The sequence below is a fragment of the Lutzomyia longipalpis genome, chromosome 2, assembly GCF_024334085.1.
Source record: "Lutzomyia longipalpis isolate SR_M1_2022 chromosome 2, ASM2433408v1".
Taxonomy (NCBI): domain Eukaryota; kingdom Metazoa; phylum Arthropoda; class Insecta; order Diptera; family Psychodidae; genus Lutzomyia; species Lutzomyia longipalpis.
The window spans coordinates 36,498,788-36,513,007 of record NC_074708.1 but is presented as its reverse complement, the minus strand read 5'-3'; the positions used below and the strand labels follow the sequence as shown (position 1 = coordinate 36,513,007).

Genomic DNA, 14,220 nt, shown 5'->3' with positions numbered 1-14,220 from the left:
GGATTCCGAGCCATTTTTGAAATATAAATATTCTTTTATTCTAATTAAATGGCAAGATAAAATTTGATAGGGTAGAACGGGGTAAAAAGAGTCACATAAAAGTTAACATAAAGCTCAAAATATTATATTTTCCAGGGAGATATTGCAAAGTTCCTATAGATCCGACCTAGAACTTATTCTTAGATTCCTGTTCTGGGAACTATGATATTTTAAGTTTTTCCTAAAACCCCTATGTGATTGATTTTGCCCCCCATCTACTCTATATTTTCTATTTTAAAAATATTTTTTTATGACCAATAAAATTATTAAAGTTTTAACATTTTGAGGATTTTTTCTTCTGAAAAATCTCTTATTTAGGAAAATTTTTAATAAAGCTACAATATAGGTACCGGGTGGACAAATTTTCATGTTAAATAATTTTTCCAGAGCGTTGGGTTAAAGGTAGATTATCTTCAATTCTTGAAAGCTTTTATTTCAATTATAATTTTTAATTTTTTTTACCTATCTATCGGAAATTGAAAAGTTTCAAGAATTGCCTAACTCATATTTAAAGGACATTATGCACAATATATAAAAAATAAGATTTCGTTTAAAGAAAAAACTTTCAGAACTTTTATAAAGATTTAGGGAGAATTGTAGGTATTAAGTATTTCTTGGAAAGTTCTAGGAAATTTTCGATTTTCTCAAAGTCCTCTTCACTTTAGACAACTTCTTCGCCCTCTTTTTTATGGTTTTTAGATCCTTTAAAAATCTATATAGCAATACATTAAACTTGGGAAACTTAATTGATTAATTTTCCGCAATTTGATCATGATTTTCCCGACTTAATTCACCAAAATAAGGTAACTAAAACTCTTCAAAATTTGATAGTTCATACAAGTAGTGCATAAGTAGTCTTTTATCTCTCCTAACCATCTTCCTAATTTCCCTTATCCCCCATGTTTTCATCTAAATAGTACCTACCTATAATGCACTCGCACTCCATGACCAGAAGCTATAACAATAAAGAAGGACTAAAAGGGATTTCTTCTTCCTTTTTTTTTGCCGTGCGTTGGCAAAGCGGGCAACAATGGTCTGCGTGTGATTGTTATCCTGCTGTGCCAAAGGGAAATCATTCCGCGTGCAAGAGTGAGATGGGTTGAGAAAAGAGCAATCAGAAAATTGGGAGCAGCAGCCCAGAGATGCAGCAGCTCAGCATGAATTGTGTGCACTTCTGGAAAACGCTTCTGAGGGTGCCAGGAATTGTCTGAAATATGTGGTGGTTTGATGATGGAGATGGAATGATGGCCAAAAGAATAGGATGGAAGATTCCCAATAGGGTGAGAAGCAGCTATGAGGCTGTCTTTGTTCAGTGGCTGCAGTAGAAATGGAGATACAGTGCGAATGAGGGAGATAGACCGATAGTTTAGCTGAAGGGAGATAGATGGTTTGAAGTGTGAAGAGAAAGGGATGGAAAATTGGAAAAGGTGGAATTGTGCGAGGGAGATGGCGTGAGAGGAAGAAGAAGTAGACAAGTTTGCAGAGAAGTTGGAATATTGAAATCCGGTTGGATTCTCAGTTTCTCGGAGGCGCTTCGCAAAAGAAGAAGCGAGCTTAGTTAACGTGGAAGACGTAACTTTTGTGTGCAAATTTTTAAGAGACAAAGTGTGTAAAGAAATAAAGTGGGAGGATACAACACCTTCCATCACTGAAAAGGACTCTAAAGAGATTTTAAAAGATTTTTTTTTCTCCAAGTGTTTTGTGCGAAAATTCGCAAATTTTTTTGCAAAATAAGGAAAACTCAACGATGATTGAAAAAAGTGGGGAGTGCAATTAATTTTGGTGTGCACTGTGCTGTTTAATTTAAACTCCCACAAGACATAACAAAGACACAAATCAATAGCTCAGACAGTACATATTGCAAATGAAATAAAATGTAGATTAAGAAGTGTAAGTGATTTGGAGATTTTTCTCGTGTGATCCCACTAAAGAGTTTGCGTGTAGTTAGAATTTTTTTCATGAGTGTTTTGCAAGTTTTTTTTCAATTTCTTTTAACTTGCCAGAATTTTCATTCATATTTAATTGAATTTATATATTGAAATTCATCCCAAGTAGTAGTTGTGATTTTTTTCTTTATAAAAAAAAGATAGACTTGAAAAAAGAAAGAGTTGTTTAATAAATTTTAGTAGAGAAAGAGAGAATATAATCAATTTGCTGACAAGCCGAAGAGGAAGAGTTGCAATCAATGGGCAGCAATACAATCCAAATGAGACAGTAACGAAATATTCATCCAATTCAACTTCCCAATACAAATGAAATGGTGACATTAATGCCATGTAGTTATATATCAGCCTCCCGCTGTGGACTGATTGATAAAATGATAGAACCAAAGGTAAAGATGAAGACTCTTTTTTCTCTTCTTTCTCCATTTATTTTTTCCCCCGAAAATTTCTCCTAAAAATCAAATACTGAGAATCACTTAATAATAGGAAAATTATATGCATGATGCCCATAAAATTGGACTTTAATGGTCAGATTTGCTTCTACTATTTCTCTTCCACTGTGACTGTGGCAATGGGGGGAATGTGCTGAAAAATATGGGAACAAACGAAAGATATGGAGCTTTTTCTCGAGGCAGTTAATACAGAAAAGAAACAAAAGTCTTGGCTTTATTTTAATGAAATTTCAAAGAAAAGAATGTTTATTAGCAATGTATTGAGCGAGTTCTTAAAATTTGAAAGTGTTCTAATTATTTAAAATAACAGAGAAGAAGTACAAAATTAATGGCTAGATAAAAATGTAAAAATTTTCTAGCAAAAGATCCACGAAAAGGATATTTTATGTTTTTGATAGTATTGTATTTTCATGCTCTACAAAGAATTTTTCTATCTGGGGAACTAATCTGTATATTCGGCATAACCTCCTTTGAAATTAATCATAATTCTGTTCTTGAGGCTTCTAATTTTATTCTAAAGGTTCTGAAGTCTTCAAAGTCTTTTAAAACGAAAAATTTATTAAGGAATACTTTTTAAATAAAAGGAGTTTAAATGATTCTAAATATTTCTACTTTCATTTAGAACTAGTAATTGAACGAATAATTTTATATTTTTCTCCTAAAATTTAATTATTATGAGAATTATAATGATTAACCGTCGGAAATCAATTCAAATATTCACATTTGCCAAAAATTCGTCAATAAATACACTGAGAAAAAATTCTTATTCTTTTCAGTGATATTATATGTTTCTAAAAAATGGCCGCTTTTACCAGAATTGTAGAAATTTATTTGTTGAGATGCAAATTCAATTAATTTCTCATGAAAATCTTATGAAGGCTTAAATAATTGCTAATTCTTGCATTTAAGTCTCCTATAAGCATAAGAATTTATGTTAGAAAATTTTATCTTTAATTTTAACCTCAAAATTTTTCTTTTTCTTTTACTTATTATTTAAAAATCGCATAATTGAAAATTCTTTTAATTTTTGAAAAATATTTATTTAGTTAATCTCTTTGCGTTAAACGGTGTTTTAGGAAATTTTTTCTTTGAATTTAAATCATTTTTTACAAAAAAAAATTAAAGGAAAAGAAGCCTCTTAACTCATAAATAAAATCAAATACCTAAATGATCTGTTCAGTGTTGTACCCATTATTTTCGACACATTCCCACCGTGAAGGCCGCCTGGGGAAGGGTTAAGCTGTTGTGGAGGACCGCACAGTGAAATGTGGATGAAAATTTGTCGAAAGAGCAGATAAAATTTGTCTCCGAGTGCCATCAAGTGTCTCTTCGTCACACATTTTTTAATCGTTGTAATTTATTTAAGAATGTCAACTGTATTTTTGTTGTTTTTTTTCTCCTCTTTACCTTCCCTAACCACGCGATTTAATGAAGGAAGAAGAAGACCCACGGGATGGTAGATGAAGAAGAAGAAGTTGGAGAGCAAGCAGAAGAAATATAAGCATAATGTCCCATTCACCAATATAGTAAAAAACAGAAAAATCTCTTTTATTTCTGTATTAATTCTCCTGCGATGTTCATCTCCATACTGCGTGTTGTCGATTTGTTGGGTGGTTTTTATTGTATTTGGTGCGGGACCTGTTCTTTTCACTCTGTATAAAAATAAATTTTAATCTTATCAAGATTCTCACGGGTGAAGTTAAACATAAATAACGCTCATAAATATCACATTCTCCTCTAACCGGGATAGATTGTGGCTAAATGATTTGCTTATGGGTTTAAGACGTTTAAGAAGAAAAATTAACGTTTTTTTTTTAAATGAAATAAAATTTAAGAAAAAAAAACAAGTCATGTGTGAGAAATTACCCAGCAATTTTTACAAATATCACCTCATTTGTGGACCTCTCACGGAAAGTCCGCGTGGAAGAAAGTAAAAGAAAAAGAAATATTAAGTTTCTCTTCGCATCGTTATTTAGCAATTTGAACATTTATCGTTTAATTTTATCGCACTGATAAAGTATGGTTAGTTGAGGTTATGTTTTCACGCTTTTGCGAGCGCTGTGGGAAAGGATTGCGGATGTTGCAAAGAATTTTTTTCTCAGTGTACAAATTAAAAAAAAAATCTCCTTTGCATTTGGCCACACATTCCACGCGGGGATGTATGACTAAATTTATGAAGACGATGAAATCATCTTGTTGTCTGGTTCCTCCTTTCTTTGCTATTTTATTAGGCACTTTATAATCTTGCCTCGCAATGGCGCGTTTTTCTTCCCACCCGCCTAAAAGAAGTCCGCGTGCGCACACACATCCCAAAACAAACCGTCGGCAGTTTGAGGAGGATTTTTTTCTTTCGCTTCAAGAGCTCATAAAATGGAATTTGATTAGTCCTAAATAAACTAAAATACATATATGCGCAACTCCTTCGCTTTTCAAGCAAAATCAAACAAAGCCCACCACTTGCCTTTAAAAAAAATTTTGCCCGCACTTTTTTTTTTATTGGAGACTTTCCCCACAAACATTTTTGAAGGAGAGGGACCACAGAAATTTTATTTGCTCTGAGACATTTGCTTTCGATAATCATGATCATTTTTTTCTTCTTGGTTGAAGTAGACTGAATCCTGCGCTTCTTTCTTCCTCTTCTTCTGCCCTCTTGCAGAGCCATCCACTTATCCTCAATTTATCCCCTAATTCACATAATTATCTCGCATGTTTATATCCTTTTCTTCTTATCTCTTCACCCTCAATGATGCACTCAAAGTGCTAAAACTTGCACTTGCTGTATTATTTTGTTTAAAGATTTGTGGAGTGTGGCGTTGAAGGATTTACAAAGATTATGGATTTTTGTGCCTTTATCCCCTTCATAAAAAAACAAGGAATGTTTTCTCAAAATTCATTGAGGGCTTTAGTGAGGTTTTATTGCTCTTTTTTGTTATTTATCATTTAGTCCTTTTTTGAAGAATTCTTGATTATTTATATGGGCTTTCTTAGTAAATATTTAAAAGAAGGATTCTCACTAATTTTCTAAAGATTTTATTGAGAAAATAGTTAAAACTCTAAGCAATAGAACGAATTGGTATTTGCTGAGAAGAACCAACATATTTTTAAAAATAAAACCAATAAAATGCTCCAAAATTTTATAAATGAAAAAGAATCTAGAAAATAATAAAAAAACTCTAAGAAGACAATTTAATTATAAGAATTAATGGAAAAACAAATAAATTCATCAAAGAATCACGAATTTCATTTCACGAAGAGATCTTTAAGAACTTATTCAAAATTATTTTTAGTAGGGATATTTAAATAATTTAATATGTAAAAGCTAATTATATATATTTTTCAACTAATTGGCTTTTATATTTATTTATATAGATTTTCTCATTTGAGCAAAATATATTCTTTTGCATTAATTTTAAATAAAATTTTAAAAGACAAAACGGTTTAACACCTCAAATGTTTTTTTTTTGTGTGAAGAGAAAGCTTCCTTGTCGTCACCAATAAACTATACGTGTCTTCTCACATAAATTCTCTTTGAGTGCTTGTTCCAATATGTTCCTCTCTTTATATAAATTACAGGTTAAGAGATCAAGAGTCGACGATAGTGACCCTAATGATCGGAATAGGTAATTATATTATATATGTATTTTTTTTGTCTTCTTTCTTTGAGAAAATCTCTGTTATTTAGCTCACTGGTGGTCCATCAATTTGTTCTCACGTGCTCACACATAAATGTACTCATAGAGGTATTTGGGATGCCGCAGGATTAAAGAATTTTAGGGATTGAGGGGGGGCTTAAGAAAGTGGAATATATAGCAGAAACCCAGAAGCCATATAGCGCAAAGGGAGCTCTCTTTAGCGTCTTATCTGGGGGGATTTATTTATTTTTTTCCCTCCTTAAAAATTCTTTTATTGATGTTTTCTCCACCACTTTGATGTGGTGCTGTGTTCTCTTTGCCATGCAAAACTCCCATTGAACCAATTTTTCCTTCTTCACTGGCCTGACCGTTTCGCCATGATTTTTTCTCTCAGTTCTTAACTAATTTGTAAAGTCAAGAAAAAATGCCTTTTCACGCGGCGTGTGAGGAGAGTGTTTAGCTATTTTTTTTTCTGTACAACACATTAGTAAAGACCATGAGGAAGCGAGGTCCCCGCATTTGGGTATACGGGACAAGATGTTTTTGTTTGGACTCAGTGAGGATTTTTATTGTCGAGTACTAAAAAAATGTTCTTTTTCGCCCCTGAAGAGATTTTTCTTCTTTTTCTAAATAAATCGACAATATTATGGATAATTACCGGATCTCGTTTTTATGGGAGCATTGCGAGGTTTTCGGGCTTTTTCTCTTCTGTTTTGGGGGGGGGGGGGAGGGGAAGGGTAAAAAGAAGTGGATGGAAACATTTGTTCTCCCCTCTGGGTTGATCCCAGAAAAAAATCCTCCCGGCCAGTTAAGCTCACACAGAATGAGGAATAAATTAATTATGTTGTGAAAATCCGCGAATTTTCTTTTCTCTTTAAATGAAAAAAAAATCTTCATTAGTTGGGAAGTGCAAATAAAATTGGACAGATGCCAAACTTATGAAATTCAATGCCGTACGACGAGACAGATGGATTGAAGGCTCAAGAGTGTGTCAATTAGTCTACCTCACATCATTATTCTATATTCCAAACTATTAATAATTCCCATTGTGGGGATTGTCTCATAAATAATTTCTCAGTCGTGTTTTTCAATTTTTTTCTCCTCTCATCTCGGAGGAAAATATTTTTCAATGGTACCATCCGTACCATCCTTCCATCTGCAGAGAGGATTTCTCGGAATTCTCTACTAAAGCATAAATTTATGAAAAAAAAATGATGATGTCTTTTTTTTTTCTTCTAACCGTTCCCAATGAGAGACCTTTCGTCTAATTTAAATATTTTCACGCCAAATTATCGGCGGAGGTCCTCTCTGAATCCTTCCCTACGCGCATTTTTCGTAATGGAAATTCGAGTGAGGATTTATGGGAGTTATCATAAATCGTCTATGTAAGCCCATCGTACTAATTAATATTAATGCCTTTGGTAGTTCATGTGAATCTCACGGTAATTAAGACATTTTACAACATTACAAAGAAGAGAAAATAAAAGGATTCGTTCAGTCATTATTATCCGTCAATTGTGAATTAATTAAACGTATAAAAGTTTGTGAAGAAATTTTACCTCAATGTTGCAATTTATGATTTGAGAAATAGAGTTGCAATAAATTACATTTCTTTCATTTCTTTTATTAAAAAAAAAATGTGAAATTATTTCTTAATGTATGAGCTATAAATTAGAATTTTATGTGTTGAACAGAATTTTATATTTGCGGATTTGAAAGGTTTAACTGTGTCAGAGAAAATTTTGCAAGAAGTTCATAAAATTTATTTTTATTTTTCATTTTTAATGGCAATAAAAAGCTGAAATTAACTGAAACAAAGATTTATTAACTTATGTAGTCAATAAAAATTTCTAAATATGTTAAATATAGATCTAAACCAGATTTAAGAACTTTAAAATTAATAATAAAGTTTATACAATAGAATTCTATTAGAATTTAATCATTCGCGATTCAAAACGCAAGATTTTCTTTATTCTTTATTCTTTTATTATAAAGTTCGAATTATTATTAATTTATTGTTTTTTGGTTAAAAGTCAACTATCAACTATGTCGTATATGTTACAATGCTGTACTTGATCATAATATTGAGAGATATTCTGTTAAATTAAAAATCTAATGTTTTTCACAAGATTCGAAGATTTTTGATATTCTAATCTTCAAAGATTTTGACAGTTTGTTTCTTCCTTTATTCGTTCTTTAAAATGAAAATTATTTTTCGTTAAGATCTTTTTGACTTCTTTTCTGGAAGAACATTTTTTTTTGTTTTTTCTTTTATAGAACGATAATAAAACGATTTTAAATCATCAACTGTCAAAATCTTTCAATAACATTTAAGTTATCAGAAAAGAAAGATTTTTAACAAAATCGATCCCATTAAATCAGATTAACTAAAAAACATCTCAATTAAAATGTCTTTGTTCTTTAATCATTTCCTAAAGATTTCTTCACATCGTTCTGCTCCCTCCTCCAAATCCCAATCATACAACGAATTAATTATGCTTTAATGTGGGAAGAAATGTTCCCCCATTTGTAGCTGAAATCAGCTATCACAAGTCTCCCGAAAGAGCCTTCCCTAAAAATGAAATGAATGTGCTTCAAATTGTAATAATTACATCTTGTTTAACATCCCACTGTACGCGCCTTCCTTTCTGTGGCCCGCGGGAGTTGCTGCTGAAATAGCTCTCCATGTTCTGCCTATTTGCGTTTCAAGAATTAATTACTGAACGACGAATAATATGGCATGAAAATGTGCTGACAGAGTTGCGCACATTTCAATGAGATTTCTCAAAAACGATGAGGGGACAAGAAATGATGAAGAAGAAGTAGTGAAGCGTAAGAGGTTGAATCCTTGAGGTGGAGCTGTTGTCCCATTGTTGGGAGATCTCTTGCGTGGAAAGTAATCCGTCATGGAGCTGATCAATCATTTTGATCAGGTCGCACATTTCTCACACATCGCGATAATCCGCGCCTGGTTTGCTGGGCTAACTTTTAAGCATGCTCCCACCATCCCTGCCGCGCGTGCTCTTTGCCATCCTTTTGCGCGATTTTTGAGCACGCTCCATCTGAATAATCCTCGAGTGCGAGATGTCTTTTCGAGCATTAGTACATGCTCATGCGAGGGATTCGTGCAAAAAATGATGGATTTTCAAGAGATGACGATTCTGTGACCCACATGTGTTGAACAAATGCTCTCGATGGCTTCTTTTTGCCTCCTCAATTCGGCATTTATTCGGAAATTCCAACACAGAGCTTCTCATCCAGAGTGTGTGTGTCGGTGGACACTCCCCGAGATCCTTCCTAAATCCTCACAAGCTGAACTACATTTTTTTCTCCTTTAGCAATCTCGCATTTTTTTTTTTTGAGGTCACACATCTTGAAGTTCAGGCACCGTAGCAATTTCCCTAATCCCATGAGAGGATTTTTATTTATTCTTCAAAAGAAACATCTTTTTGGGAACTTCATTATATGTGGGGCAATGTGATTGCTCTGCAGGCCGAGAAATGAGTCAATTCGTGATGAGCCTGACACTTTTTAGTCTTCTCACTCAAAATATGAAGAATTTCCCGCTCAGCTGGAGCACCAGCATCGTCTTAGAGGTGGAGGAGGCTTAAAAGACGCTGCGCCATGCGAGGTGGTCGTTCAGCGAAATCAGAAATATATTTCACTTTGGAACGATGCCTCCATGGGAGATTGAATTAAAATCATATTTTTTATTAAAAGTAAATAATTTGATAATAAATGTGCGTACGACGCGCGTGGTTTTGGGATGTAAAAACAATATGGGGCGGTCTAGGTGCTTTTATTTGTGTAAATTAATTTATTGTTTAGAAAGCATGTAAGAAAATTTGAAAAACTTTGATAAGAGTCAAAAATTCTCAAAAAATATTTTCCAAAAGGTCAGAATTTAAAAATATATTTCTAAAATGTAATAAAGCTCTTTCTGTATTTGCTTCATGAGCATATGCTCTATGTATAAATTAATTCTAAAACATTGTAACGATCCCCATGAAAACTCAAACAAAAAACAAAATCGTCTAAAACCAGCAATTCAAATTAAAGTGATTTTCCAATTTTTTTTTATTTTCTTTACTTTCCAACGTATATCTACAACAATCTATTCCGGGGTTTTCATAGGTTAAAAATGGGTTTAATTTCCCCACGCTTGATTGAGTGGACATTTGTCGATTTTGTAAAAAAAAGTTTGTTAATTAATTACTTCTCTCTGTAGCTACTGAAGAAGGTTCCGAACGGATCCGAAAGCTCTGCAATAAGTGAGTTTTTCTTGATGAAAATTAATTTTTAACCGACGTAAAACCCGGAAAAGTATTATTAGTCACTTTAAATGTTCAATTTCAAATGACTTAAGATTTTTTTGAAGCTTCCTGTGAATTCTTGAATTTAAAAAAAAATCTTTAATAACTAGAATTCTGGTCATGAGCTCAAAAATGAATTTACATCCTCAGTTTCTTTTTAATTGCAGAAACTTTTCAATGATAGTGTAAAAAAAAAAAGAATAAGTAAAACATCTTGATTTATCCACCTTGTGCTATTTTATTAAACTTTCAACAAACTTTCTTTTATATTCCAAAAGATTCTTTATTAATTTATAAGATTAGTTTTGAATGAATTAATTTATTAAAAATTAATTAATTCATTTAGAATAAATCAGCATAAAATTCTCTCTCTGGGCAGTTTGGAGATACATAATCATCTTGGGCTCTCCAGGGATGGAGAAGATGTAGAAAATATTGAGACATGTGTGGAATGTAGAAAAATATGTGTTGGGGGGAATGTTGCGCGGAATGTCCAGGTGGGCAGGCGGGTGTGTGAGGTGGTGGCGCAGCGATGAATTCCCCGGCGACTTCTTGGGTGTCGTACGGGGTATCGAATTCCCACCTCGGCTAGAGAGAGTGAGTGAGGCACACATGATTGGTGAGGAGGCTCGGAAAAACTGATGGGACCACCTGTTTGAGCACGCCTGGTGGCACGTGAGATGCTGATTTTTCTTCTTCTTCCCTTTTTTGCTCCCCGCTCATTGCAGAATCTACACGCCCAATAGTCAGTTGTGCAATTCCACCTCCCTGGCCACAACCACAACGCCGGCCGGCGGGAATTTGGTGAGTCATCCCTTCACGCAGTCACCGCTCCTTCCGCTGGCGGGCTCAAGTCGATGCAGCGCCCCACCGTCTGGGCCAATTTTGCGCCACACCACGAATTCCACCACCTCAGGACTCCTCCAGGCATCTCCAGCTGGTTGCAGCGATGGAGGCGCCGGTGTGAATCTCTCTCCGGGACTTTTGGGATTGGGCTCCGCAACAACCACCGGAGGCACTCTTCAGGTACAAGCTGTATTCCCTCTAGCACTCCCCTGTGTGATTTACAGCTCCTACCACGGAAGTAAATCATAGAGAAATAATAAAGAGAAGAGAACAAAACGTTGGATGACAACACACGCAGCTGAAGATCATTTTGTGATGCTTTTCACAGCATTTTTATGTCTTTCTTTCACGAGAAGAAATGATTCCAATATTTTCTTCTCAATTTACGCGTGTCCATAAAATATATTCTCTTCCATTTAGCTCTTAAAACGTTGAGATTTTCTTTAATAAAATAATCGGGGATTTAAATTGAAAATGAATAGAAGCACCAGGCGTCTCCATTGCAAAGTTTTAATGATTTTCTTTTTTTTTGCAGGATACAACTCCTGTAGGGATGTCTCATTGGCTCCCAGAGGGTGCAGTGAAGAGTGAGCGAAGTCCCAGTTTAGATTCAACCCCCACAGCAACCTTGGCCACAACATCCGGCCACCTAGACCCATCCCTATTCTGCCCAGCTGGCACAACGGCAACACTGGATGCTCTGCAGAACAGTACAAACTCGTACGAGCACAAGCAGGAGTACTACAACTACTACAACAGCATGCAACAGTATGCGCCATCATTCTACTCCTACAGTACACCCTATGCCTCGCGGACACCTACGAAGATACCTTCACCGAATCCCTACCTCTCGTCCAGCTATGCCAGTGCAACGTCCAACAACAATTCGTCGCAGATCTACGGATCATACGGCTACAACAACTTCTCGCAGTTTACACCCACCGCACAGCAGGTAAAAGAAACTGTTTTTTTTTTAAATTCCGAAACGATTTTCCGGAGCCCTTGAAAATAATTTAGAAAGCTTAAAAAATAAATTTTAATGAATATTTAAGCTTTAAGAATATTTTTATTAAAATTCCGGAAAAGATTTTTTGATAATTTAAAGGATTTTTAAAATTTTCCGAAAATCATAACATCCGTTTTTTGACCAAATAAATAATTTTTATTAATTTTTTAATTGTAAAATAGGACTACAGTAGTTGCTACTACAACGAACAGTACAGCGGCTATTACAATGCAGCTGCTGCTGCCAGCTACTCGCCCTACGTCAGCTCACCTGGTTCAAGTGGCAGTCAAGGCTTCCACACGGCTGTTGGGCTTTCGGAAAGTCCCTCAGATGAGGCTCCCAGTACCCCGTCGCTAATGACAGCCCATTCACCCACATCTCCCCTCTCTGTGTCACCCAGCATGGGGGGAACAAAGGGTGGTAAGGCAGGTAGAGCACGTGGGCGACGTCATGCTCATCCAAGTCCAACGCGAAGTTCAGTTTCCGAAAGTGGCACGCAGGAGAATGTAAAGACTCCAGAAAGGGTATTTGTGTGGGATCTCGATGAGACTATAATCATCTTCCATTCCCTACTCACGGGTACCTATGCCAATCGCTACAGCAAGGATCCCAATCATATTGTGCAACTTGGTTTCCGGATGGAGGAGATGATCTTCAACATGGCGGATACGCATTTCTTCTTCAATGACATTGAGGAATGCGATCAGGTGCACATTGATGATGTTTCAGCAGATGACAATGGGCAGGATCTGTCTACGTACAATTTCTCAACGGATGGTTTCCATCCGGCAACACAACCAGGTGGGTTATCTTTCCGGAAAAAAAATACAATTTTACGTTATTTTTAAAGTTTCCGGAATTTAAAAATTAAAGAAAATATAATTTTTCCAGGCGCACCTAGCATTTGTTTACCAACAGGAGTGCGAGGAGGCGTTGAATGGATGCGGAAATTAGCTTTCCGGTATCGGAAAATCAAAGACATTTACAATTCGTACAAGAATAAGTAAACAAAAAGGGTTGATTTGTTTTTCCGGAATATGCTTTATTGAAACTTTCTTCCTTTTCAGCGTGGGAGCTCTTTTGGGGCCCCAGAAGAAGGAGCAATGGCTCGAAATCCGGAAGGATATTGAGATAGCGACGGACAATTGGCCCACACTGGCCCTAAAGTGTCTCAGTATGATCGCACAACGAGAGAACTGTGTGAATGTTCTCGTAACAACGACTCAACTTGTTCCAGCTCTGGCCAAGGTTTTACTCTTCGGCTTGGGGCAGATCTTCCCCATTGAGAACATTTATAGTGCCACAAAAATTGGTAAGTAATGAAAATTGAAGTTTTCCGAAATTTCGGAATTCAGATTTTTAACGTCTTGAACGTACTTTTGAAGGAAAAGAATCTTGTTTTGAGCGGATCGTAACGAGATTTGGCCGCAAGAGCACCTATGTGGTTGTGGGCGATGGCCAGGATGAGGAAGTAGCAGCAAAAAATCTGAATTTCCCCTTCTGGAGAATTTCATCGCACAGTGATATCAAATCTCTGTACACCGCCCTTGATATGGGGTTCTTATGAAAGTTTTACCTCCAAATCCGCTAGAGGCTTCCTTTTTGGGCTGAACAGGAAGGCACCATCACATGCATCCTATTCTCAGCATCTTTTTTCTTGCACATACCAGTGATTTTTCCCCCTAGAAGCACCATTTTCTCACTTTTTTCTTTCTTTTTAATTAATTCAGAGAGTGAAAAAACCCTTCCGGAATGGCACGAGGGATGCAACATAAAATGTGTTCCCTCAAGGCGGCCATCTTTGAAAGGGCTCAACCTTCTTGTATTATTTCGGAATTCCCTGAAAAAAATTTCTTAGTCAATTTAGCGTGAAGTTTTATTTAGATTTACGTTGTGTTCAATAAAAGAATGGATGACTTAAAAATGTAAGATGAAAATGATCAAAAAAATATTGTAAATAAAAGAATGGAATAATTCTCCAGTGCCATT

The 14,220-nt window shown here is 35.4% G+C and overlaps 1 protein-coding gene across 1 annotated transcript; it reads left to right on the top strand.

Moving 5' to 3' along the window:
* The first annotated feature begins 1,547 nt into the window (after positions 1 to 1,547).
* On the top strand, positions 1,548 to 14,213 carry LOC129790541 (developmental protein eyes absent). Its single transcript, XM_055828097.1, has 8 exons — positions 1,548 to 2,371; positions 6,008 to 6,054; positions 11,108 to 11,405; positions 11,761 to 12,177; positions 12,414 to 13,032; positions 13,123 to 13,234; positions 13,299 to 13,543; positions 13,617 to 14,213. Exons 1-8 carry the CDS (start codon positions 2,297 to 2,299, stop codon positions 13,796 to 13,798), a joined length of 1,995 nt encoding a protein of 664 aa, XP_055684072.1. The 5' UTR covers positions 1,548 to 2,296; the 3' UTR covers positions 13,799 to 14,213.
* The last annotated feature ends 7 nt before the right edge of the window (positions 14,214 to 14,220 follow it).

Excerpts from the sequence above, each read along its gene's own strand:
- LOC129790541 (XM_055828097.1), top strand. The coding sequence starts at position 2,297 with ATGGTGACATTAATGCCATGTAGTTATATATCAGCCTCCCGCTGTGGA. Across the intron at positions 11,406-11,760 it reads CCACCGGAGGCACTCTTCAG|GATACAACTCCTGTAGGGAT; the intron begins GTACAAGCTGTA and ends TTTTTTTTGCAG. Across the intron at positions 12,178-12,413 it reads TTACACCCACCGCACAGCAG|GACTACAGTAGTTGCTACTA; the intron begins GTAAAAGAAACT and ends ATTGTAAAATAG.